This window comes from Silene latifolia, unplaced genomic scaffold, assembly GCF_048544455.1.
Source record: "Silene latifolia isolate original U9 population unplaced genomic scaffold, ASM4854445v1 scaffold_329, whole genome shotgun sequence".
In the NCBI taxonomy this organism is placed as follows: Eukaryota; Viridiplantae; Streptophyta; class Magnoliopsida; order Caryophyllales; family Caryophyllaceae; genus Silene; species Silene latifolia.
In genome coordinates this window covers 16831-43575 of record NW_027413261.1, presented here as the reverse complement: position 1 = coordinate 43575, position 26745 = coordinate 16831, and the positions used below count along the sequence as shown (strand labels likewise).

The window sequence follows — 26745 nt, the reverse complement described above, 5'->3', positions numbered from 1 at the left end:
AATCTCGATACTCTTTAAAATACCGAAATTTATTCTTCTTATATATTAATTATAAAAGTCATAAGCATCTTTTTCATTATTGAATTGCATTGCTACTATTCGAGTATAATCACCTAGAATTTCTTTGTCATGACTCATGGATTGATTATGGATTATACTTATCATTTCCCTTATACTTATCAAATTGGTAATATCTGGGATTGTCGTAATGCACATTAAGACCTAAATTAGGCAAATTAATACTGTATATATAATCCGAAAACCAAAGGTTCAATCTAAGAAACAAGTGCTTTAATTTATTGAAAAACAAGTGCTTTATGTCTCGAATAATTAAATCGAAGTACTTCTGGGATCATCCCTTCATGGAAGCGGAGATGGGAAATAATCCTAGCTTTACGGAGTATAGTAGAAGGCCGCAACACTATTAATATGGGGGTTAGGAGAAGGATTGGGGATGGAAATAGTACCTTTGTTTGGGAAGACCCATGGATTTCTGGAACACAATCGAGACGGATAATTTCACCTCAACTTAGACATAGCCCGGAGATGAGAGTTGCTGACCTTTTTATTGAAGATGGGTGTAAATGGGATCGTGACAAGATTAGCTCGACTTTCATTCCCTTTGAACAAGAATGGATTCTCAATATCCGTATTAGTTCACACCGGCCGATAGATGAGTAGTGCTGAGATGCTGAAAAAGATGGTGATTTCACTGTGAAATCTGCTTATAGGCTGTTGGTCGGTCATGATGAGGAGTCGGAACCGTCTAGTTTTGCCCGAGGAAAATTGCTATGGAATTTGATATGGAAAACGCCTGTTTTGCCACACATTAAGATGTTCTTCTAGCGGTGTGTCAGGATGCTTTAGCCACGAAAAGTAATATTGAGAAGCGAATTGGTGGGATGGATGTTACATGCCCGCTTTGTCTCAGCGAAAGGGAGTCTTGTTGATGCGTGTCTTTTATATGATGTTTTACATCCTATTTTCCACGCATTTCAGAGCTCATTTGTATAGTTTAAGCTACCATTTCCCCCATTTCCGTCTACTTTCATGTTTTTGTACATTATTGCAGAAATGTGAAGAATTCAACGGAAATCGAGCTAAATCCGTCCCCGAGTATCCTGCATTGCATTTGACGTGGAGTATTCACTTAAGGAACGAGCTTGGTGCGCATTTCAAGGCCCAAAGACAAATCCACGAGATCATAGAAGTCAAGTACCAGCTAGAGCAGTCGATCGACCACTACCTTCAGTCGATCGACCAACTCACGGGCTCCAGAAGCTACTGTACACTGCTAGGCGGTCAATCGACCGCTCTTCTTAGTCGATCGACCACATCGCTGCTTCAGACGAGAATTAAAAGATCGAGGAACTTGAAGCCCATTATGTTTAGGTTTTAATAATAAGTGTTACGTATATTTCCTATATAACGTAACCTAGTTTCCAGGGATTAGCATCTAGTTTTTACCTAGTTGACATTCAGTTTAGTTTATCAAAGAATTAGGGTTTTGGGAGATTATTTTGCATTGTATTTTCGTTGTGCTTTCAATCATTCCGTTACATTCCTTCTGCAAATTTCGGTATTCTTTCTGTTCTACTTCAGTTTATCTTTATCGCATTGATAGTTTAGAAATTGCTAGTTAGTTTCCCGGGACCGTAATCATTGCTTTATGTTAATCGTTCGTTCTATTATTTCAAGCATGAATCCTTCTGTTAATTTCATTAATTTTATTGTCGTTATCGTTCTTAGCATGAGTAGCTAATTTATTCGTGTTAGGATGTAGGGGAATTATAGTGTAGGCGGCAATATAATGAACACGGCCTGATTCGCGTGTTGGTCGATCGACCGCCATGCCTGGTCGATCGACTGACCACGTGAGGTTTTATTTTCGTTTTAATTGTTTTAATTCTTTATTCGACGAATCGAGTGCACACGACTAGTTGAATGTTTAAGATATGACTGACCCATTAGATCGAGAGATAGGGACAGTTGTTAGATCACCAATTAAAATGGCTAAACTATGCTGAGATCGAAAGATAGGTAAAGTTTAGACCGTTAGTCACTTTTCAGGACGAAAGTTAGTATTAGTGATATTAGGGACCTATAGCGAGATCGAAAGATGCTATTTGTTAAGAGTGGACCGAGAGGACCTCTTTATTTCCCGCCTCATGTGTTTGATTTAGACATGTTTAGTATGCTGCCGCCGAAACTATAGTGAACCGACCATCCTAGTACCCCTTCTTTTATCTGTTTTATCCGTTTATTTAGTTTATTGTCTTTTATTGCTATTAGTATAGACCAAATCAATTCAACCCCCACTTTCGTTACCTTAGACTAAATTAGACAATTAGAAATTACATTCGCCTCCTTGTGGTTCGACCCTGTTACCACTAGCCTAGGTTAGTCTTAATAGGAAATTATAAATTTTATTTTTGGTACTCACAACGACGGGTATCAAATTTTGGCGCCGTTGCCGAGGAGGCAATTGTTCTAATTTTTAGTTGTTTTTATTTAGTCTCTCTATAGTTTAAGGGACTTCCGTTCCTTAAAATTTTCTTATATTCTTTTTGTAGTTTCTTCTTATGCGCAGGTCACAGGGTGGTGATCTAGTACCATTCAATCCTGAGATCGAGAAATCCTTGCGCGAGTTGAGACGATCACAAAGGGTATTACCGACAGAGGAAGAGCTGAGTACTCTGTCAAGTTACTACGAGAACGCTCTGTTCGAAGAAGATCCACCTACATCTCCTGCCTCTACTTCTTCAGCTGAGACAGTCACTTCTCCAGAAATTCCAGTCATGGCTGAAGAAGCAACCATTGCCCGATCACTCGGAGCGACGGCAGTGAATCTCTACAAAGGATTCGAACTACCTGGGGAGGCGAGAAAATTCGAGCCAAAGCCTTCCTATATTAACCTGGTTGAGAGAAACCAGTTCGGGGGAGCTGCAAATGAAGATGCAGCCAAGCATATGGAGATATTTATCGATTACTGCTGCTCTATACCCCCGCCGACCGGTGTGACCCAAGACCAGATCAAGGAGACCATGTTCATTTTCTCTCTTCGTGATGCTGCAAGAGAGTGGTATAGGGATCTGGATCGAGCCGCTCATGGGATCACCGACTGGAATTCTTTGGCCTTGGCATTCTACAAGAAATACTTCTCTGCCTCGAAGAAGAATGCCATTAGAGCTCAGATCACGAGCTTTAAACAGGGGCCTGATGAGAACTTTCATGAAGCATGGGTTCGTTTCAAGAAACTGGTGCGAACCATACCGCACCATGGGTTCGAAAAATGGAGTCTTTGCAATCAGTTCTATAATGGGTTGTATGACGATCAGAGGGCTATTTTGGATGCTGCAGCCAATGGCCGATTTGCTGAGAACATGGGAGAGACTAAGGGGTGGAAGATCATTGATGATTTGGCCACTCATAAGGCTGAATATGGGAACTCGAGAGGAAACCAGAGGAGAGCTGCTGAATCTTCCTCTGTTGTTGCACTAGAAGCTCTCACTGCAAGGTTTGACAAATATGAGTTGGGAGGATCTTCTAAAGGAGGGATGTACCATGTTAATGCTGTTTCAGACGGTCCTTTCGTCTGTAGAAGATGTGGAGCTGAGGGGCATGTCTCAGAAAATTGTTCTGTCCCCTTCGAGTCTTGCACTGCCTTTCAACATTATAGGCAGACAAACACGTACTATAAGCCGAATGTCCACCCCAACTTGAGATGGAGTAGCCAGAATGTCCTGAATCCGACTCAACCTCCACAACAAGCGAGACGAAGAAGCCTATGTGCCTCCACATAAGCAGCCATATCAAAAGTCTCCGTATGTTCCTCAGCAGCAACAACAATCCCAAAATTCCGAGTTCACCGAGTTGAAGAACTTATTGCTGAAGGAGTCCCAAGCTAGAGAGGCCGGGATGAAGATGCTAGAGAGCCAAATTGCTCAATTGGCTAGCAAGAATACCACTCGAGCTCCGGGACACTTACCGACTCAAACCGACCAAAAGGAGACCCTTAATGCCATCACGTTGAGGAGTGGGTCTACCCTGGAGGGGCCTGTTATGGTCGAGGATGCCACTGCAAAAGATGAGGCAAAACCGAGTCAAAACAAAGCTGGAACGAGCAAAGGAAAGAAAAAGGCGTCTACCAGGTATATCGGTCGATCGACTGACATACCCGGTCGATCGACTGAAGTGCGAGTTACAGAAGCTTCTGGTCCCGTTCATCTCAGTCGATCGACTGACATCACTGGTCGATCGACTGAGATCGCTGCTGATAGTGAGATTTTTCGTCCTCCGATGCCCGACAACTTGAGGGATCATTTGTTTCGGGGTACGACAGTCCCGAAAATATTGGGGAAAGACTCGAGTGCTGATGGGTCAGTCCCGGCTCCGAAGTACGACCCGATGTCGATCAATGGTTCACATTTGAGACGGTCTGAAGAGGGTTCAAGCTTCAACAAGGAGAAAGTAATGGACTTTCAGCCTAAGTCCACGGATGCCGGCATGCGCGATTTAGAGGAGAGGGCTAAGCTACTTCTTACAGCCCCATATCCGGAAAGACTAGTGCCGACGAAGGAACAGGTATCTTTCAATAAATTTGAAAAAGTTATTCGTAGCTTGAATGTACAAGTGCCTTTCCTTGAGTTAGTTAATCAAGTGCCTGCCTATACTAAATTCATGAAACAACTCTTGTCTAAGAAAAAGTCACTTGAAAATGTGCATACTGTCGCATTAACCAAAGAGTCATGCTCTTATTTATCTAACACTGCACCTCACAAGCTAGAAGACCCGGGTAGTTTTTCTGTTCCTTGCAATATAGGTACCTTCTCTATTGAGAAGGCTTTATGTGACTTAGGAGCTAGTATAAGTGTAATGCCCTTGAGTCTTGCTAGGAAGCTAAAATTGACTAGGTTTGCAGTGACGGACATGACAGTACAGATGGCTGACCGATCTGCGGTCCAGCCCATAGGAGTCTTAGAGGACATCCCCGTGCAAATAGGGAAGTTCTTCTTCCCTGTTGACTTCTTCGTACTTGACATGCCTGAGGATGCCCATATTTCCATTATTTTGGGTAGGCCATTTCTGCACACTGCTGGTGCAGTCATAGACGTTGGTTCGGGTACTTTGACCTTCAAAGTAGGGAAGCATTCTATTGTCTTTGCCCAACCTGCCAAAAAAAAAGACCTTATGTGGCATGTCACATGTAATACGGTTTCTGAAAAGAAATCATACTTTGTGCTTCCTGATATGCCTGTCTCTACTCTTATTCCTGTCATAACCCCTCCGCCCCAGATTGGGAGCATGAGGAAGATTTGTCTATTTCTGATATTGCAGGAGCTGGTTTGGGGAAGGTAGAGCCACATGTTGCTCCAGTTGTGAGGGAACCGATCATTTAAAGAGGAGGTCTTGGTTGCCTTAGCTATGCCACTGATGAGGAAGTTGATGACGAACCGGTCAAAGTGAGAGAGTCCGATTTCGATTCTGATGAGTCCGAAGAGATCATCGACTAGGGAGATGATGGAAGTGTTGATCCGTTGAGCCATATGGACGTGGAAGCTAAGAAGGGTGCAGCTGATAAGATAAGCACCGTTGAGGCTACCTCTAGTAGCCAGAAGCCGACCAAGTGGGCCATTCCGTGGCCGTTTTTGATCAACTACTAGTTGATCACATATTTTACAAATACTTTATTGATTTTAAGACTATTTACCGTATTTTGTGTGCGCAAGACTTCGCATTTTATTTTGCTTGCTTAGGATTTTATACGCTTTAGGCTTTACTTTGGGTTTTGCGCAATTTTGGGCGCGTATTATTGTGCATTTGCAGGTTTTTAGACCTCATTAGCTCAAGTAATTGAGCAAATACGAAGAAATCTGAAGTACGGCAGTATTTTCAGTCGATCGACTGGGCTATATAGTCGATCGACTGGTCTGCAGTTTCCAGGAGCTACTGTTCCTTTCACCTCGGTCGATCGACTGAGTGATGTGGTCGATCGACCGACCTGCACTGTTGTATCTGTTTACGACCTCTCTCCTGCTATGTTTGGTCGATTTGCGGAACTAAGGGAGTTTTCTACTCCACTTTATCTTCCGTCACTATTTATTTCTTCTATTTTTCTCAATTTTGCACATAATACCGCTTCATCATTGCTTTCTCGATTTTATGCGTGGTTCTTTGTTTGTCTTTTCATGTACTTATTAGTAGCACTGCTGGCTACTGAAACCTCCGAGCTTACGCTGGTTTGGGGAAGTTTCCTTTGCTGCGCTTAAAGTCTTGTGAGTTCCCGATTTCCAATTCATGTCATATTTATTTGTTTATTTTTTCGCAAATTCCCATTTCTCTTTTCTTCATTACATGATTTTGCACAATGGGGACATTGTGCGATTTGGTTTGGGGAAGGGTTTTACGTCGCATATCATTTGCTTGCATTCACGTTTACATTTTGTTTTGCATTATTGCTTATTTCATTTTATATATGTATACACCAAAAATTCAAAAAAATTGAAAATTTTCAAAAAATTCAAAAAATGCACGTTTATTTTAGCATGTAGGTCGAGTCGGAACGGTAGTATTTCAATGATGACATTGCATTTGCATCTGTTTTTGCCTAAGCCTTGCTAATTGACATGCTATTAGTAGAATCATATAAGTGCATACCTAGGAGTTTTCGTTATCTGTTTGCTGAACTTGAGACTTGACTTAGATTTTTGGCAAACTACTTATATATTCTGAGATTTAGAGCCTATAACTGATGACATCTATGACCAGTTTATTTAGGAATGTGAGTAGTACTCCTTATGAGACATGTTACATTAATGTGCATAAATATGAACTTAATCTGCTTAATACCTGTATGCATTCGGTTTGTGGTTTGTTGACACATGTGGTAGAGGTTTCCCTTTATTCGTTTTGCCCATAAGCTCCACACTGCCAAAAACATCCTTTTTGTCCTAATTACTACATCCTACATTTAGCATGTCCTTTGTCAAGCTAGTAGTCTTAGTTGTTGGGATTGTTACTTCGTTTTTGGTGGCATTTGCTCTTATTGAGATTTAGTTGGATAAAAAGAATGAAGGAGGAAAAGGAAACAAAAAGAAACAAAAAGAAAAGAAAAATGATTCGAGAAAGAAAAAAAAGATAAAAAGAGCTTCTGTACTGTTCAAAGCAGTCGATCGACTGCCAATTCTGGTCGATCAACTGGAGTTTGAAAGAAAAAAAAAGAAGAAAGAATCAATTCGCACAGTTTATAATCCTTATCTTTTGGTGATTTTTGCTCCCATGTTGCATTAGTATCTTATGGGGAGTTAGTTGATTACTTTCATACTAGAGACTGTGAGATTTGTGCTTGCTACAGCACCCTTTCATTTGATTTTGAGCAAGAAGTTGGATGTTGCCATATGGTTCCGTTTGGGTACTAGCTTGATCACCTGTACCTCCACTTTTCCATATATGTTTTGCCTCTTCTTACCCATACCTCACACATCCTATATATACCTCGGCATGTGTCATGGTCATTTGTTTGGTTGGAATGCATATGTACGGTTGTAGAGATTATTTTCATATTAGATTGCAGGCATGTTCTTATAGGTCGTAGTTAGGTGAGTGTCACTACAAAATGAATTCTTTCTATCTTTACATTATTCACCTGTGCTTATTTGAGTGATATGAGCGACCCGTGAGAGTCCGATTTGATAAGTCTCTACAGTTGACGGTTCGGCAGTTTCTAACGACTTCATAACTCGTTTGCATGATTCGCATTACTAATTGATTGTTGGTTGTTGCATTAAAATGGTTTAGGCTTTACATGTCGTAATTCGCTCTGAGATTGAACTCGTTCCATTAGGTCATTAGATCGAGTCTAGTTCTTGCTTGGGGACAAGCAAGGGTTTGGTTTGGGGAAGTTTGATGCGTGTCTTTTATATGATGTTTTACATCCTATTTTCCACGCATTTCAGAGCTCATTTGTATAGTTTAAGCTACCATTTCCCCCATTTCCGTCTACTTTCATGTTTTTGTACATTATTGCAGAAATGTGAAGAATTCAACGGAAATCGAGCTAAATCCGTCCCCGAGTATCCTGCATTGCATTTGACGTGGAGTATTCACTTAAGGAACGAGCTTGGTGCGCATTTCAAGGCCCGAAAGACAAATCCACGAGATCATAGAAGTCAAGTACCAGCTAGAGCAGTCGATCGACCACTACCTTCAGTCGATCGACCAACTCACGGGCTCCAGAAGCTACTGTACACTGCTAGGCGGTCGATCGACCGCCCTTCTTAGTCGATCGACCACATCGCTGCTTCATACGAGAATTAAAAGATCGAGGAACTTGAAGCCCATTGTGTTTAGGTTTTAATAATAAGTGTTACGTATATTTCCTATATAACGTAACCTATTTTCCCGGGATTAGCATCTAGTTTTTACCTAGTTGACATTCAGTTTAGTTTATCAAAGAATTAGGGTTTTGGGATATTATTTTGCATTGGATTTTCGTTGTGCTTTCAATCATTCCGTTACATTCCTTCTGCAAATTTCGGTATTTTTTCTGTTCTACTTCAGTTTATCTTTATCGCATTGATAGTTTAGAAATTGCTAGTTAATTTCCCGAGACCGTAATCATCGCTTTATGTTAATCGTTCGTTCTATTATTTCAAGCATGAATCCTTCTGTTAATTTCATTAATTTTATTGTCGTTATCGTTCTTAGCATGAGTAGCTAATTTATTCGTGTTAGGATGTAGGGGAATTATAGTGTAGGTGGCAATATAATGAACACGGCCTGATTCGCGTGTTGGTCGATCGACCGCCATGCCTGGTCGATCGACTGACCACGTGAGGTTTTATTTTCGTTTTAATTGTTTTAATTCTTTATTCGACGAATCGAGTGCACACGACTAGTTGAATGTTTAGGATATGACTGACCCATTAGATCGAGAGATAGGGACAGTTGTTAGATCACCAATTAAAATGGCTAAACTATGCTGAGATCGAAAGATAGGTAAAGTTTAGACCGTTAGTCACTTTTCAGGACGAAAGTTAGTATTAGTGATATTAGGGACCTATAGCGAGATCGAAAGATGCTATTTGTTAAGAGTGGACCGAGAGGACCTCTTTATTTCCCCCTCATGTGTTTGATTTAGACTGTTTAGTATCTTTGCCGCTTGAAACTATAGTGAACCGACCATCCTAGTACCCCTTCTTTTATCTGTTTTATCCGTTTATTTAGTTTATTGTCTTTTATTGCTATTAGTATAGACCAAATCAATTCAACCCCCACTTTCGTTACCTTAGACTAAATTAGACAATTAGAAATTACATTCGCCTCCTTGTGGTTCGACCCTGTTACCACTAGCCTAGGTTAGTCTTAATAGGAAATTATAAATTTTATTTTTGGTACTCACAACGACGGGTATCACTTGTCTTCATTTGGTGCGAGATTGTGGATGGGTGGATGAAATATGGGAGGGGGTAGGGATAGAGGTGTATAAAGAACAGAGATTCACAAGCGTTAAGGATTGGGTGGAGATAATGATGAGGGAGCTTGATGCGAAGGAACGAGGCGTGTTTATGACTTGTTGTTGGGTTATATGGGAGCGACGTAATAAAAGGGTGTTTGAAGGGGAGATCGGTGGTGAGTTGGCAGTCATTGATGTTAGATTTGAGTATGCACGAAAAAGGAATTGACAATAAAACTGCACCGAATCGACTCCGCTTTCCTAATAGAATAATTCGACCCTTAACAGTACCTGGGTATAATCGAACTTTCTACTGAGATAAGACGGTGCCCTCTGATTTTTGGCACAAAAAACAGAGACGTAATTTAGAAATATTTTGTGTAGATTGTTAAACGTTCTTTTGATGCAGTAGAAGATTATTATTTTTCTGTATCAATTTTCTTCTCATCCTTCAACTATATATATAGGAAGGATTTGGGGAAAAAAGGGAAACAGGTGATGTATTTCTGAAGAGTTGCAACTCTTCAGAAATTCAGATGCAATTAATTAAATTACGCGGAATTTAATTACTGCCAAAGTTATTCGAGCGAGACCCCGTCATAGTTATTTGAACGAAAACTATTCCGCAATCCCATAAATAATTACACGAGCGTACACTCCGTACTTCCCGAACTCGCATTATATTATTTAGAAATTACCCATCAATGAACCGACCTTAATTACGTCAAATGAACCGGTAATTACTCTTAAATCACCAACAATTGAGAGAGTACAAAGGCTTATGGGCGAAATGGAAGATGAAGTCGGTTGTGGGGCTGTAAAAACGGGGACTGGCCATGCTAAAGGAGGGTGGGAGAAGCCGTTGGTAGGAACCGTCAAGGTTAATGTAGATGCGGGTTTCGTTGAAGGATTGGGCATGGGTATGGGGGCGGTATGCTGGGAGAATTCGGGCAAAATTTGCTGGGGTGTTGCGGTTCAACGTGAAGAGAGATATGAGGTGAAGGTGGCGGAAGCGGAAGCGGTCCTCACGGGGTTGAAGGAAGCACATAGGACGGGCTACCCAAGAGTGATAATCGAGAGCGATAACATCGGTGTTGTTGATGACTTGAAGCAACGTAAACAGGGAAGGAGCGATATTCATTTAGTTTATGAGGATATTTATTTAATTTGTAATTTGTTTGAGTCCGTTGTTTTTAGGTATTTACGTCGATATTATAATAAGGTGGCTCATGAGATAGCTCATGCTAGGCCATGGGTCTATGATAGACGATGTTGGGTCGATGACCTTTCCATGTATGTTGCAGATATCGCTTATCTTGATTTAATATACTTAACCCTTTGGGTTTTCATTAAAAAAACGGAGTAGTTAACATAATTGTGTATGTATTTTTATACAAAACATAGAATTTTATCTACTTTAAAGTGATATATATTTAATTATTATTACTTGAAAGTGTCAAGTATTTTATATTGGTATCAAAACTTTAAAATAACCCGTACATTTTTGCACCGGAATAAAACTAGTACTTATTGTAGGAAAGGACAACTATCATCTCATGTTAGTCTATATCTTCCTAGACCTATTTGTAGTCATGACCAACGTTATGTCGCATTTCCAGGGTGACCGGTGAAAAAAAAAAAAGGTTTGAAAATACTTAAATGAAATAGCAAAACAGTAACAAGTAAAGCAACTTCAAATGTCGTTTACAAAGAATTTTTTGATTATTTGAAATATTATTTGTGTTAAGCATACACTAAAATGTGTTTTCATAATATATGCTCATATGTTTGCATGAATTTTTTTTTTTTTTACCGTTATTTATACTAATTATAATCTAACTATTTACTCATATGTCTACATAATTGTACACAATAAGTTTATTTTCCTAATCTATATTTATCTATATAAAAGATAGTTTTTTCGAGCGATTCTAAGCTGTCCACATCATCACAAATTAATTTAGGAAAGTTTTATAAATAATATTTTTGATGTAAAAATAAAGTGGTAAATCTTCTAATTACTATAATAATATGTATATTTTCTATTTTATAGTCAAGCGATGTTTCTAATTTTTATATAAAAACTTTTACATTTCATTTGCCAAAATAATGTTGGTAAAAAAATTATGAAAATAATATAATTAGATTCGTGGTAAGAAATGTTATCATTAGAGTATAGATTTGATATAATTTGCACATATTTAAGATGATGTACTTCTTAATATGTTATATGTTCTACATTGAACGTATAAATATTAGAATTCTCCCACATCGAAAGATTAACATAAGGTGAGTTGATCTTACAATAAATAGAAGACATCCTTGGAACTCATATATCAACCCAAAATCTTTTGAGTCTCTCAAGTATTGTTTTATAGAGTTTTTAAGAGTTAAGAGTTTTTATTATTATCTCCATAATATGATATAAAAAATATTGTGGATGATGTTTTAATTATTATAATATATATATTTTCTATATTATATTCAGTGATGTTTATAATTTTTATATAAAGGCTTTTACATTTCATTTGCAAAGGTATCGTAAATTATGAAAATTATATAATTAGATTAGTGATAAAAAAATGTTATCATTAGAGTATAGATTTCTTATCATTTACACATATTTTAATTATGATAAAAAAAAGGAAAAAAAAAACGTATGAACATAATATAGTATTAATCGGGCTGGATGTTGAACTAGGTGCGAAAAAAGATGGTGTACTTCTTACTTCTTAGTATGTTATTTATCACGCATTAAGAATTTAGGTGTTGTTAATATATAATGTATAAATAGTAAATTGTCCCGCATCGGAAATACCATAAAATGGAGTGATCTTATGATATGGTTAAAAAAAATAATGAAAATAATATAATTAGATTGATGGTAAAAAAAATGTTATTATTGGAGTATAGATTTCATATTATTTGCATATATTAAAGATGATATACTTCTTAGGAGTCGTTTGGTTCAAGATGAATGAATGGAATGGAACGAAGTATGATATCATAGATGTATGAGATTCCAACTCCATTCCATCTTAAAGTTTGGTTCAATCTAAAAAAATAAGGGGAAGGAATAAAGTTTATTGAAGGGGTTGAGATGGAGTTAGAATCTATTGAGTATCTAAATTCTCCAAAATCACTCAATCAAACACTTAAATAGACTCAATCAATTCCATTCCATTTGAAACTGGCCAACCAGGCACCCACTAGTATGTTATATGTCTCATATTGAACGTATAAATAAAATGAATTGTCCCATATCGAAAGATTAGCAAAAGGTGGGGTGAACCTATTACTATATATAGAAGGCATCCTTTGAACTTAGATATCAATCCAAAATCTTTCGAGTCTCTCAAATATTATCCTAGAGAGTTCTTAAGAGTTTATGTCATTATCTCCATGATATAATATTAAAAATAATGTGGAGAATGTTTTAATTATTATAACACATATTTCCTATATTATACTCCAGTGATAGTTTATAATTTTTATATAAAAACTTTACATTTCATTTGACCAAAAAGTATCTTTAAAAAAAACTATGAAAATTATATAATTAGATTCGTGGTAAAAAAAAATATTGTCATTAGAGTATAGATTTCTTATATATCATTTGCACATATGTATACATTATATATAATCTAAGTTCCAGGATGACTCCTATTTATAATCATACGATCACCTCAGCTTATGTTAATCTTTCAATGTGGGACATATAACATACTAAGAAGTACACAATCTTTTATGTTAGCAAATTATATGAAATTTATACTCTAATGACAGCATTTGTCACCACAAATCAAATTATATTATTTTCATAATTTTTTCAACGATATTTTTTTAACAAATGAAATGTATAAGTTTTTATATAAAAACTATAAACATCACTTGAATATAATATAATATAATATAATATAATATAATATAATATAATAAATTATAATAAATAAAAGATTTTACACTTTATTTTTTGCATCCAAAAATATTATTTATAATACTTTCCTAAATTAATTTTTAGAAAACTCTACCTTGATAATCATGTGATGTGGGACAATTCAACTATTTATATGTAATATATTCACCACACCTACATTATTTTTCAATGTGGGACAAATAATATACTTAGAAAAAACATCATATCATATATATAAGTATAGAAAAATCGTACAAACATAGTATAGTATTTTCTCATTATTAATCGGGTTGGATGTCGAACTGGGTGCGAAAAACATAGTGTATTTCTGTTATTTGTTCCATATTGAAAAATAATGTAGGTGTTGTTATGTATAAATAGTCGAATTGTCCCACATCGGAAAATTACTATAAGGTGGAGTGAATATATGATTATAAATAGGAGTCATCTTTGGAACTTAAATATCAACCAAAATTTTCTTGAGTCTCTTAAGTATTGTCGTATTAGAGATCTCTTATTAGAGTTTCTATTATTATTTCTTTAATAACAAAATTTATTTATTATTTATTTTTCTCGTATAACCAATAAACGGTAGACGTGTATGTATTTATCATTTATTTTCTTTAAAAGAGATATTTTAATCATATATAAACAAATGATTAGATGTAAACATTAAAGTTTTATAACATTTTTTTTATTATAACCAAGTTAATTAACCCGTTGCAACGCACGGGCTTTCAACCTAGTTAATATGACATTTATGTATAATATAATTTTAATTTTATACATAAACTCAATCTATACTAGTTTTATATTATAGGGTTTCCTATTTTAGGCTTTAGATGCGAAACTATATATATCTCCACACATTGAAGGAATATTTTCATACCAAATTACGATAGCTGCTAACTATCTTCTGTACTCATTCAATTCATAATACAAATTCTGAAGTTGACTCTCAATCTAATAATCTCTCTTAAATTGTTGATATTTATTTTAGGATCTTTCGTTAAACAAAGTTGTTCTTATATCAAAGAAATTATTTCTTCAAATCTTGATCATGGCAGGTCAAGATGCTAGCAATAATGTTGAAATTGATCCGGAATACGAGGTGATTGTTGGCTGCAACGCGTTGTCAGTGGATATTGAAGATCAAATAATGAGGACTTACAATTTAATCCGTGATAACTACCGTCTGAAATTTCCGGAGCTGGAGTCGATTGTTCACCACCCTATAGATTATGCCCGTATTGTAAAAAAAATAGGTAATGAGAGTGACATAAGCTTAGTTGATCTAGAAGGCCTTCTCCGTCCTCCTATCATTATGGTTGTATCTATTACTGCTTCCACCACCAGTGGGAAGCCACTGCCAGATGATGTTTTACACAAGACTCTCGAAGCTTGTGATCGTGCACTAGATCTTGATTCAGCAAGGAAAAAGCTTGTTGATTTTTTGGAAACCAGAATGTTTTACATTGCACCAAATCTTTCAGAGCTTGTTGGAAGTGGAGTTGCTGCAAAGCTTATGGTGTCTGCTGGAGGTTTGGGATCACTCGCAAAGATGCCAGCTTGTAATGTTCAACTTGTTGGTGCCCAAACAAATAATCTTGCTGGATTTTCCTGTCAATATCATCATCACATTGGTTATTTGGAGCAAACTGAGATATTCAGGAGCACACCCCCCGGCCCCGCTCTCAGAAAGCGTGTTTGTCGTCTTTTGGCAGCAAAGTCTACCCTTGTAGCCCGAGTGGATTATACAAGAGGAGACCCAACTGGGAAGATGGGAAGGGCTCTTCGACAAGATATTCACAACAAGATTGACAAGTGGCAACAGCTACCTCCTCCCAAGATTGTCAAACCTCTACTGCTTCCTAATTTAGTACCAAAAAAGAAAAGAGGAGGACCAAGGTTGAGGAAGATGAAGGAGAGATATGCTGTTACGGACCTCAGAAAGTTGGCAAATAGGATGCACTTTGGACTGCCCCAACACAATAATTCTTATCAGTAATTCTTATTAAGATCTCATGAAAATTGATCAAATTTTCTATGTAATACTCTGATTCTCTAAATGTTGTTTTTTTCTTTTCTGTAGCAACTTTGTAATACTCTGATGCAGTTTAGTTATGATTGAATTAGCAGATTATCTATTGATCAAATTTTGTAATATGGTTTTACAGTATTTCAACCAACACTTTGTGGTTTGTATGAAAATTGATCCAATTTACGACTTAAGACGCTCTTGTGGGTTACACACGATTTTTGAGGTTTCTACTCTGATTCTAAATGTTTTTTTTTTCTTTTCTGTAGCAGCTTGACCAGACCTTAGTTTAGTAGTTATGATGATTGAATTGGGTTCTGCAGTTCAGCCTTCCTAGACAGAAGTCGTCGAATTTTTGGTTCTGAGAGTGCATCCTTAACATCCTGTCTGACTAACTGAGAAAAATAACTTCTGAACCAAGACAATTTACTGTAGAAGGAATGTACTGTGGCGAACTATACTGAACAAAAATTCAGCACACTCGTACAATTTTATTCTTCGATGGAGAAAAATAATGTCACTAGCATGAAAAAGTTAGATGCGTGATGAATATATTCATTTACACAAATACAACATTTAAAGAAGATGAATATATTCATTTGCATTCTTTTGGGATTGAAAGATCAACTCCCCTGCTTTCGACTAATTGCATTTACATCTTACTGGTAGATGATTTATAACTTGTGCAAATAAGATTACTGTCATTTGTATGAGACCTATTTTTGTTTCAGGTCATTTCAGTTGCGCATCGACAGACATCGTAGTCAGATTGTACTAACCTTCATTTAGCATCTTGAAGGATTCTAGCATTTCATTCACTCTATAGTTCATAATTGATGAGGTCCACTATTACAGAAAGAGAGAACCATCTGACGATTGCAGGAACACTGTCAGGAGCAGCCATAGCCTGCCATTTTATAATTGCACTTCAAACCGTTTCTGATACGACCCAGACAAAGCAAAGACGTGGGATCGTTTCAGCAGTCTTGCCGCAAAGGCGTTGCATCTGTTAACATCGACATACCTCTCCTCTGCAGATTATCAGCGAGAGAGCTGTCTATTGTCAGTAATGCTATAAAAGACTCAAACACTCATCCAAGGCACCTTGAGCTTTTCTTTGCCTAAACTGCTGATAATATTTTTGGACCCTTCATTTTAAACCAAAAGTTTGAGAATTTTCAAGTACAGCTCCGTAGTTCTGATCAAGTTCTGATCAAATTCTAGTAACATATATAGATGTTTGAGGTTTCTACTCTGATTCTTTTTTTTTTTTTTTTTTTTTTCTGTAGCAACTTGGCCAAACCTTAGTTGTGATTTTGCGACCCGAAGCCCTCTTACAGTATGCCTTTTTTATCAGCTTAAACATAAATTGTTTTATTAATCCAAGTCCTCTTTCTCTAGGGAACGGATGCTGCTCGAGCTTAGAAAATTCTCCACATGACCTCCATTACAATTGACAAGAACTCCATGCCTTGTAAGTCATGCTCAAAATTGCTCATCATATATTCCTTATCTTAATTCTGCCTGAATATGAAAGTTACAGTATATACCTTCGAATGCATTTTCAATTGTGAAGATGACATGTGAAACTGATACTATGATGCATATTGTTTATTGTTTTAATAGAGTACATGAATTACAAATACGAGTACTTGATCATCTACGCAGCATTGTTATAGATGTAACCAAGTACTCGTAACTTTTATTACACAGAGTTCATATCAAAACAAGCGAGTTTCACATCAAGCAGGGGCATTATTGGCAGTGTGCCTGGACGCACCTAGTTGCCTATGGAAGGGTCGACCAGGAAAAACGCAAGCAAGGAGGAATCACTAATCATAGCCGACACCCAAGCGCCACGAATTGGGTCCTTGTGATCCGCTATGTTTGAAGGTGCCGCGTCCAGTTTACCCCTGACATCTTCCCAGTTGATAGGCTTGGAAGATCCTGCTTCCACATAGACCTACATATTAAACAAAATCGTGTGAATGAGTTAATTCAATGTTAATTTACCTTATTACCAAACCAATCTAAGCAGTCATCAGCAACTAAGAATGAATACCTTATTTTTTTGGTAGTCAAAAGCGACAAGCCACATGCGAGCAGAAGCATCGATAAATGCAAAACCACCCTTGACACCTTGATGAAGAGTCCCTTGGTGTTGCACATAAACATTAACTCCGCTAGGGATAACCTTAGGGTAGGTCTCCATTGGAAGCCCCGACCATTCATGATGGTCAAAGCGCTCCAAATCAACATTGCGTATTCTATTCCCTAATATGCCTATATAACTAACCACCTTCCCTTCTCCCTCAAACTTGTTTCCTGACGCTGCTTTCCTCTTCTTAAGTTCATCTTTCAGCCCCGCCATTATTGCATTTGGATCCTCAGTTGGCTCGGTATATGGTCGTGCTGCCAGTATTTGGGCCATACTTGACTTGTTAATATTATCTGTTGCAGTTACTAATTGCTTTCCTGCGAGAGAGGCGGCAGCGATAAGATTGACAGTAACTGGATTCTATTACGGATTGGAGAAGTTCATATAAGATCGAGTATAGTAAAAGTAACGCATATGTATTTGGTAACAAGGCTTAGAACAAACCTATTTGATGATATTCGTCTCTGATTTCTGACTCAAGCAACTATTTGCAATAAGTTTTGTGACGTACCTGAGATTACCTTGAAATAAAATTACCTGTTGCAGTTTGCGCTACACAACATGAGCTGATGAATTAGCGAGAAGACAAGCTGCTTATTTATACTTGCGACAAAATAAGTGCAAGTAGTAACAATAAAACATTGATAAAGTGATAAATATATTCTTTCTTATCTGGGTATCAGCTCTTTAACATATATTCTGAATTCTACAAATTTATTTGTTCACGTTTTAAAGCATCCTATTCTTACAATTCTGAATGAAAAGTGAGTGAGTGGCATCAACTTTAGTATAATGAATCTGTTAATATGCGTACAAATTCTCGCTTAATTTTGTTACATTTTATTTTTGTGAGCTTGATAGATCATACATTAATACCTCTCAGTTGCATTAACATTTGCCCTTGCCTACCCGTTTGAGTAAAAAATCGATGACAATACTCAAATCAATAATCCTCAATTCCTCGCAACAAAACAACACCTGTTTCACATTATATGTTTTTGATTTAAACCCACAATAAGACGACCTTTTAACACCCCCCTTACCGTAGGAAAAAAAGTAGTTGGAGGCTTGGAGCATACGTGCAAATCAAACCGTTGAATACCTACATCGGCAAGGACCAAGGAGGTGTACGAAGCTTAATTTAGACTAAAATGTAAGAGTGAAAATGGAAAACAAGGTGTAAATATTCATCTAGAAAATGCATTAACAAAGTACAACAAAGAAAAACATATTCCATCTGATAAGGTAGATAGTCAAAAGGCCAAAAACCCTGGTACATTCTATTCTCGTCAAAACTGCAAATAAGCATTCTCCAAGTGAACTCAGTATTTGACAGGGGCTAGAATGTCTAACTGAGCTCCAAGTTTCTCTTCTGCAATCTTTTCTGCCTTGACCCTCAATCTAGTAATCTGCTTCTTCCTTTCGTATGCAACCTTAGACCTCTCCTTTCTCTTCTCTTCCAACTCCTGCTTGTGCAAAATTTGGTCAGTGTCCAACAAGCAAAAACCCCTCACAAGTTAATATAACTGACTGAGCTGAGTCGTATATGAAATGAAATCCAACACCAAGAGGTGTGTTTGTAATTTGGTATGTTCAGAATATGTATGCGATAGGGTCTAAGAAATTTCAGGCGTTAAGATTCAAACATTAAACCTACATTTACTACTTCCCATGAGCAGGAACTAGCTAACATTATAAGTAAATATGTTAGGGGAAGTCCACTCTCAGTCACATAGTAAAAACCGCCAATTAGTGAAAACTAACACTTAAATTACAGTCAATTCAATATTGTCCGCAATTCTAGCGAAAACAGAGTCCACAATTAATCTATGATTCTAACATGAGACTTTCTTGTTGTAATGAACAACATTAACAAGCTAAAATGTCAAGAACGCGACAAAGGGGTTTAACAAAAGAGTACCACAACAAAGATGACGAAGTTCACAAATCAAAACCCAACAATAATAAGCAGCATCACACAAAGAAGGTGTGATGGTCAAATAAAGCCGCTGACAAATCAAAAGACTGTATTTTAAAAATAGGACAATTAAATTAACAAATTTCATTTAGCTAAGCAACAAATAAATAGCATGGAAAAAAAAAAGCGGTGTTGTAAACTCAGGCAATAAGAACTAAAAGGCAAGAACCATACCCTGATAGTGTCATAGTGGTTCCATCCGACTTCCTTGGAAAGACGGCCAAGCAAGCAATACTTGTGACCCTTCTGCAACCTCAACACCCTGCAGTAATCCATCATATATCAGGAAACCAAGCTTCGAGACTGCTCACATTAGTCATTTAAACAACAAAGGAGTAGAGCTACAATTTTTAGAAGGTTCTCACTTTAGAGCATCAGGGACAACCATCCTCTTGATTTTGTCATACGGTGGGGGGACACCCTCGTACACCTTCAACCTAGCCAATGCAGCGGCTCCTCTCTTGGTCTTATGGGGGATCATTCTGCAGTGAAGCAAACACTTTTAAACCCTTAAAATCAAGGCAACAATAATAGAAAACACAACTTAATGAAACAATCACCAGACTCTATAATCATTTTGCAGTCACACTCATTATCAAAAACAAATACTCATATCACAAAATAAGAAAACGAATGACTGAGGTGGAAAGGAAACAGAACTTGAATATTGAGACTAACGGTTATACACTTCTCCCATAAAGCGGATCATAACAAGTTACCCACTGCCGATAAGAGTACATACCCCTAAATGTAACTGAATGATTACAAAGACTTCTTAAACCATTATCCTCAATTTTCAACTTATTTTGAGCATCAATTCCCGTGTAACAATTAACCGATTGAGACGGGATTAAATGATTTTAAAACAAGACTATAACAACATTAACCCAGTAAACCTTGATTTATTTAAAGGTACTAGTAATTGATCTCATTGCAGCCAACAGACCTACATACATTTCACAAATCTGATTTAATGCATTCAATCAAGTAAATGACTAATTTCCAAAAGTACAACAAAATCCATTGCCAATCAAGTCATCCAAAAACCCTCAAATTCACCACAATCGTCCAAAAACCCTCAAATTAAAAACATTAAGAATATAAAAGGCCAACAAATGAACGGGACGGGGGAATAACAAATATAACCAAATTCATACAAACAGCTGATACAAATCCAGTCCCAACAAAATGTTTAGCGGGCATATTTTAATCAAAGGTAAACAAATGATCGAGACGGAACGAAATGGTTTAAAAACAAGCGTAAGAGAGAAATGAGAGGCAGAAATATACCCACGAACAGTACGCCAAAAAATCTTAGAAGGAGCACGGAAATGAATAGGACCATGAGACGGCTTAGTATTCATACGCTTACGTAGAAAGCGGAGGTACTTCATCTTCTGACGGACTAATCCGCCGGAAAGCGCAATCTCCTCGCAACGTACAACCACCACGCGCTGTCCTGAGAGAAGCTCCTTGGCTACGATGGAGGCAAGACGGCCGAGCATGTGGTGGCGGGCGTCGACGACCACGCGCTTCGCCATTACTCCTGATCCAGACACCATTTTTTGGGATTTAGGGTTTAGTTGCGGCGGGGTGTGTGTGTTTGATGGGGGAGTGTAAATAAAGGGTTAGGGTTTGGGAAGTGTTGAGTTGATATATATGTGGGAGAAATGTGAAGAGCTGTGATGTTGGGAGTGTGTGGGCTTGTTTTTGTGTTTTGTGTTATGCTGGGCGCTTTTGTTTGAGATTGGGCTTTGGGTTTCATATTCATGTGTTTTGACTTGTGAGTTGTGACTTGTGAGGTCTCGTTTGGTTGCCCTCATAAAAATTGGTGAATTGGAAAATTTCATGATTTGGAAAAATGTGGGATGTTTGGTTACCCCAAATTATGGGATTTTCTTTTTTCCATGAATTCCCAACTCCACCATAATGGAAGAGTTTAATTACCTAGCATCCCCTAGGTAATTGGAAACTCCTGTGTCAATTTAATTCCAGGATGACAACCAAACGAGTTTTGGGCAATTCACATGAATTGGCCAATTCACGTGTTTTGTAAAATCATGGGATATTAATTCCCGTATGGCAACCAAACGAGGCCTGAGTGTATCGAAACGGCCAAATTACGGGAGTCGGGAGCTACTATTCATCGTCGACATCCCCTATATACTAAATGAATAGGTAATGTAACAGCAAATTTTGTATAACGATAACTGAAATACAAAACAAGGAAACAATTAAATTTTATTAATAAATATCAAAAGTATGTGTACAATCTCTAATGTATCCTCTGATTCTAATATGCCGTAAGGGGTACGTGTACGGGGTACACGTGAGGGGTGCGCGTGTAGACAAATTTAATTGCTCTACACGCGAAGTAGATTTGACAGGGTTCACATTTTTTCGCAAAGTCCATACAATCTTGCACCATGGTTGGCCAGTAACACCCCATTCTCTTTACACGATCATGAAGTTTAGGCCCAGATTGATGAGCACCACAAATGCCAGAATGAGCTTCATGCATTGCTTCAGTAGCTTCGTCCTTGCTTAGACACCTCAACCATTGGCCTGAGAAAGAACGTCTGTATAGTGTCCATTTATAGTGAATGAACTTTGGAGCACGTCGACGTATTTCTACCTTGTGTCTGGGATCATCGGGTAGTTTTTGGTGGTCCAAGAAATCAATGATAGGTTGACGCCAATCATCTTCATCAACTGTGTAGACGCATATCATGTTGGTTATATCTACATTTTTTTCTCCCTCAAGCAATGATACTACCCAACGATTGCAGACTGGGACTTGCATAGACTCTTCTGCCCCCAGTGCCAAAGTGGCTGCAAGATTAGCAAGCGCGTCAGCCAACTTATTGGCACTCCTTGGCACATGACCAACATGGATGTCCTCAAGTTGATTCAACAGTTGTAATGCCCGTTGATGGTAGGGAATCAAGTCTTCCTTTTTTACTTCATATTCACCAAGGACTTGGTTGACCACCAGCTTCGAGTCGCCGTAGATGTCCATATCTCTAACACCTATTTCGATCGCCATTTGGAGGCCGAGTATGAGAGCTTGGTATTCTGCCATATTATTTGAGCACAACTGAGTGAGCGTAAAGGAGTATGGCATGAGATGATTTTGTGGAGTTACGAATACAACTTCGGCTCCAGCTCCGTCCTTCCTTGCAGCACCGTCAAAGTACATTTGCCATGGAGGTAGGACGTCCACATAGAAAAGTTCTTCTCCTGGGAGGTCATCTGAAATTTCCCACTCTGCTGGCACTGGATGATCAGCAAAGAAGTCGGCGATAGCTTGACCTTTGACAGCCTTTTGAGGCACGAACACCAAGTCATACTGCTTAAGTAACATTGCCCATTTCGCAAGTCTTCCAGACAAGACTGGTCTTGAGAGTTAGTACTTGATTGGATCAGCTTTTGAGACCACGTGTATGGTATGCGCCTGCATGTAGTGCCTCAACTTCTGGATGGCGAACACCAAAGAAAGACATATCTTCTCTATGAGCAAGTAATTCAACTCAGCTCCAACAAAGGTACGACTCAAGTAATAGAGTGCTCTCTCCTTACGGTCTTCAATTTCTTAAGCACACATTGCCCCCAGTGAGCGTTCTTGTGCTGCGATGTAGAGGACAAGTGACTTTCCTGGAATTGGTGCCCCAAAGACCTTTGGTGCACTTTGCCAAGTACTTCTTGATGCTATCAAAAGCATTTTTGCATTTTTCATCCCATTGGAATGGAGCATCCTTTTTCATGAGATGGCTGAATGGTTGGCAACGTCCTGCTAGGTTAGATATGAACCTTCGAATGTATTCCAAACGTCCTTGCAATCCGCGCAACTCTTTTAACGTCTTTGGTTCCGACATTTCGTTGATGGCTTTAATTTTTATTTGGTCAATTTCAATGCCTCTATGCCTAACCAGAAACCCCAAGAACTTCCCAGATGTGACACCGAACGCACACTTGAGTGGATTCATCTTGAGTTGACATTTTCTAAGTCTTTCAAAGACGGTTCGAAGGTCTTTGATATGGTCTTCTCTTTTCTTTGATTTGACAACCACGTCATCAACATAACACTCTATTATTTTATGCAGCATATCATCAAAGATCTTTTGCATTGCGCGTTGGTACGTAGCGCCAGCGTTCTTTAATCAAAACGGCATGACCGTGTAGCAGAAGATCCCTTTTGGGGTTCGAAAACCTGTTGCTTCATGATCTTCAGGTGCCATATGTATTTAATTGTAACCAGCAGTACAATCCATGAATGAGAGGGCTTCATGACCAGTGGTTGCGTCAATCATCAACTTTGTGACTGGCAAAGGGTAGTCATCCTTCGGGCATGCATCATTAAGGTCTCTGAAGTCGACACATATGCGCAATTGTCCATTCTTCTTTCTGACTGGGACAATGTTTGCTATCCAGGTAGAATATTTGACTTCTCGAATAAAACCTGCTTCAATGAGTTTGTTGACTTCCTTTTCAATTTCAGGTACAAGCTCCGGCCTGAAACGACGTTGAGGTTGCTTTTTGGGACTGGTGCCTTTCTTGATTGCTAGACGATGAACTGCAATTTTTGGGCTGAGTCCGGGCATCTCCTTATAGCTCCAAGCGAAGACATCCTTGTACTCGACCAACAACTTGTAGTACTCCTCTTCTTCTTCCTTAGTCAGCAGAGCACTGACATAAATGGGCCGAGGATCTTCAATAGTTCCCAAGTTGAGTTCCTTGAGTTCATCTACAGTCGATTGCCCCCCGTCTTCAAGTGTTTCAGGGGCCTCGTCCGCCTCAACTTCTTCGTTCTCGTCAGGTATCTCTTCTACTATGATGTGATATGACGACGTTGTAATTTCTAAGTCACTTGACTTTTTTGTATCACAGGGACGTGAAGATGAAGGCACAAGCTCTTCGGCATTCTTTTGCTGACCAGTAAGAACTAGTACGCGCCTCCTTGCTTTGAGTGGCTCATGTTGGATGATATCCACTACTTGCATACGCTTCATGCGAGATAGTATTGCGCTTCTCAAGTCATCGCTTACTCTTACTTCTTCTTCATTTTGTGTTGCAGAAGTTGAGAGAGGACGACCCTTGCCACTATTCTTCTTGGGAGACCCTAGTCGACTGAAGACTGTTTTTTATGGACCGCCCAAACGTTCATGTATTGCGCCCTTCTTGTTTATGCGCAACGAAGGTGTTGACACTTTGACTTTACTTTCTCCTTGATTGCCAAGCCTAGCAAATACATAAATGTGTTTGGTTGAAGCACTTGGTCTCCCTAACCTTGTGAATATAGAAGGGCGACACTTCTCTGCAGGTGGACTTATTCGATCGAAGACTGAAGATGGATGCATCTTTTCCTCTCCTTCTTCATTTTCTTCGACCTCTTCTACTGTGATGTGCTGAGAAGAGGCAGTAGCCCCTTTTCTACGAGCACCAATCTTTACAGGCGCAGGAGACTCATATCCGAGCCCGGCCCTGGTTACCATGAAGCTCCCATCTTGCTTGAATACTTCATGTTGTGCTTTGTTAAGACCGTACGGCTCAACTTCTATAACTTTGCCGAGAGGAGTCGGATTTGTAAAGTCATATCCAGCCTTCGCCAGTAGCTTGTAAGCATTGGAATCAAATATCCCCTTGTTTTCCTCACTTGATGATTGACTGGATGAACAGACGAAACCATTCGGAGGAGGTCTAACAATCTTCGTTTGAGATGAACTTGGTAGAGGTGTAACGACTTTGGCCACCCATTCCTGCTTGAACACCAGACTTGACTTTTTATCCTTAGGCTCTATCTTTGGTGTTAAACACTCTGCAAAAGGACTCTCCCCATCTTTGCGGCGAGACTTCGGGATGTAGCGTAGTACTGGTGGTGTAGTTTTCTGCGTCGTCTCTTGCTTCTTGGGTGACGCAACAGGAGTAGTTGTTTTGCTGGCCTTGTCTACCTCTTTCTTAACATCATTTTCTTTAGCAGGACTTGCAGCTTCATCTTCTTTGATGATGTTCTTTTCCCGCTTACCTCCTTTTCCTGTTGAAGAGATGGTGGTTGGCATGAACTCACTGGAAGTACCATTCTCTTCAAAGAATTTTGCATCAGCGAAGAAAGAGTCGACCTTAGAGAAGGGTTTGGCGTCTCCGTCTATCTTCCTTTCACCACCACGATAATATTTCAAGCATTGATGGAGGGTTGAGGCGACAACTCCGTTTTCGTGTTTCCAAGGTCGTCCTAGCAATAGTTTGAACGATGTCTTGCCATTCATGACATGGAACAATGTGTCGGAAGAAAGATCACCCATGGTAAGGTTCACGCGGATCATGCCAACTGCGCGCTCCCCATTCAAGTTGAAACCATGAATCATTGTTCGACTACTGGAGAGTTCGTCCATTGTGATCCCTAATTCGTTCATGGTTGCTTTTGGCATGAGATTGACTCTTGATCCTCCATCTATTAAGATGCGCTTGACCTTTTGCCCCCGGATGTACCCAGACACATAAAGTGGCATGTTGTGAGGCTTGGATCCAAGAAGTAAATCCTCATCCCCAAAAACTCAAGGCCGCATTGCGGGACACACATCCATTGATTGCTCGGGAGGCTCGATTTTTCTTTCATCTTGCCCGCGTCTGATTCGGCTTTTCAAGTCCTTGAATTATCAGCTGACGCTTCTCTTTAGGTAGATGAAAGATTTGCTTCCACCCCATATTTGTAGGAAGGGCATCGAGAGCAGCCACTATTTCGTTCTCCTTTTCAGAATGCAACTGTTGTGGCAATACCGCATCATCTGGGCCTCCTTCCTCTATCTTCTTTTTATCATCACCACCTTCCGTAGCTGAGACGGTGCACACGGTAACCTTGTTTAAGAAGTCTTGTGGGAAGAATTCTTTTAAGGTGACGGGACTTAGTGGTTCTTGCTCCAGCAAATCAATTGGCAAGACATGTGGTTTGACAACTATTTTGGACTTTTTCTTTCCCTTTGTCTTGCGAGGTTTCGTCTTCTTTGATTGTTTTCTTCGACGGTGAACAGGTTGCGCTGTCTGCCTTGTTTGTTTCTTTGATTTCTTGCGCGTAACCAAAGTCCAACCCTCATCGTCATCTTCATGCTTCTTTTCCTTGTTCTTATCCTGAGGAGGTAGTATTTCTTCCAATGACATTGGAGGTAGTGACGACAATGACCCTTAGATCCGTAATGCCACAGGCTCA

The 26745-nt window shown here is 38.7% G+C and overlaps 5 protein-coding genes and 1 non-coding gene across 9 annotated transcripts; 2 read left to right on the top strand and 4 right to left on the bottom strand.

Moving 5' to 3' along the window:
* Nucleotides 1–3179: 3179 nt before the first annotated feature.
* Nucleotides 3180–3286, bottom strand: LOC141639299 (small nucleolar RNA R71). Its single transcript, XR_012542457.1, has one exon. It is a non-coding gene; the product is annotated as a small nucleolar RNA R71 (small nucleolar RNA).
* A 6958-nt stretch (nucleotides 3287–10244) lies between these two features.
* On the top strand, nucleotides 10245–10820 carry LOC141639297 (uncharacterized). Its single transcript, XM_074448458.1, has one exon. It carries the CDS (start codon nucleotides 10245–10247, stop codon nucleotides 10818–10820), a length of 576 nt encoding a protein of 191 aa, XP_074304559.1.
* A 3441-nt stretch (nucleotides 10821–14261) lies between these two features.
* Nucleotides 14262–15602, top strand: LOC141639294 (U4/U6 small nuclear ribonucleoprotein Prp31 homolog). Its single transcript, XM_074448455.1, has one exon. The coding sequence runs from the start codon at nucleotides 14431–14433 to the stop codon at nucleotides 15376–15378; it is 948 nt and encodes a 315-aa protein (XP_074304556.1). The 5' UTR covers nucleotides 14262–14430; the 3' UTR covers nucleotides 15379–15602.
* A 1390-nt stretch (nucleotides 15603–16992) lies between these two features.
* Nucleotides 16993–18345, bottom strand: LOC141639293 (uncharacterized). Of its 4 annotated transcripts, none has more exons than XM_074448454.1 (3): nucleotides 18011–18345; nucleotides 17471–17883; nucleotides 16993–17371 (listed from the first exon to the last, which is right to left on the bottom strand). In XM_074448454.1, the coding sequence occupies exons 2-3, from the start codon at nucleotides 17837–17839 to the stop codon at nucleotides 17189–17191; spliced, it is 552 nt and encodes a 183-aa protein (XP_074304555.1). In that variant the 5' UTR covers nucleotides 17840–17883; nucleotides 18011–18345; the 3' UTR covers nucleotides 16993–17188. The 4 variants fall into 4 exon arrangements, with proteins under 4 accessions (XP_074304555.1, XP_074304553.1, XP_074304554.1 ...); XM_074448452.1 differs by having other exon boundaries at nucleotides 18088–18341; XM_074448453.1 differs by having other exon boundaries at nucleotides 18104–18341.
* A 347-nt stretch (nucleotides 18346–18692) lies between these two features.
* Nucleotides 18693–21192, bottom strand: LOC141639292 (large ribosomal subunit protein uL13w). Its single transcript, XM_074448450.1, has 4 exons — nucleotides 20835–21192; nucleotides 19910–20026; nucleotides 19719–19806; nucleotides 18693–19032 (listed from the first exon to the last, which is right to left on the bottom strand). The coding sequence occupies exons 1-4, from the start codon at nucleotides 21104–21106 to the stop codon at nucleotides 18889–18891; spliced, it is 621 nt and encodes a 206-aa protein (XP_074304551.1). The 5' UTR covers nucleotides 21107–21192; the 3' UTR covers nucleotides 18693–18888.
* Nucleotides 21193–21683: 491 nt separating this feature from the next.
* On the bottom strand, nucleotides 21684–22908 carry LOC141639296 (uncharacterized). The gene is made up of 2 exons (XM_074448457.1): nucleotides 21960–22908; nucleotides 21684–21703 (listed from the first exon to the last, which is right to left on the bottom strand). Exons 1-2 carry the CDS (start codon nucleotides 22906–22908, stop codon nucleotides 21684–21686), a joined length of 969 nt encoding a protein of 322 aa, XP_074304558.1.
* Between the last annotated feature and the right edge of the window lie 3837 nt (nucleotides 22909–26745).

Coding starts and splice junctions, on each gene's coding strand:
- LOC141639297 (XM_074448458.1), top strand. CDS start 10,245: ATGGAAGATGAAGTCGGTTGTGGGGCTGTAAAAACGGGGACTGGCCAT.
- LOC141639294 (XM_074448455.1), top strand. CDS start 14,431: ATGGCAGGTCAAGATGCTAGCAATAATGTTGAAATTGATCCGGAATAC.
- LOC141639293 (XM_074448454.1), bottom strand. CDS start 17,839: ATGGCCCAAATACTGGCAGCACGACCATATACCGAGCCAACTGAGGAT. Junction 17,372..17,470: donor TTGACTACCAAAAAAATAAG/GTATTCATTCTT, acceptor TTTAATATGTAG/GTCTATGTGGAAGCAGGATC.
- LOC141639292 (XM_074448450.1), bottom strand. CDS start 21,106: ATGGTGTCTGGATCAGGAGTAATGGCGAAGCGCGTGGTCGTCGACGCC. Junction 19,807..19,909: donor GTTGTCCCTGATGCTCTAAA/GTGAGAACCTTC, acceptor GGATTACTGCAG/GGTGTTGAGGTTGCAGAAGG. Junction 19,033..19,718: donor ACCACTATGACACTATCAGG/GTATGGTTCTTG, acceptor TTGCACAAGCAG/GAGTTGGAAGAGAAGAGAAA.
- LOC141639296 (XM_074448457.1), bottom strand. CDS start 22,908: ATGTTACTTAAGCAGTATGACTTGGTGTTCGTGCCTCAAAAGGCTGTC. Junction 21,704..21,959: donor GCCAACCATGGTGCAAGATT/GTATGGACTTTG, acceptor TTTAGTATATAG/GGGATGTCGACGATGAATAG.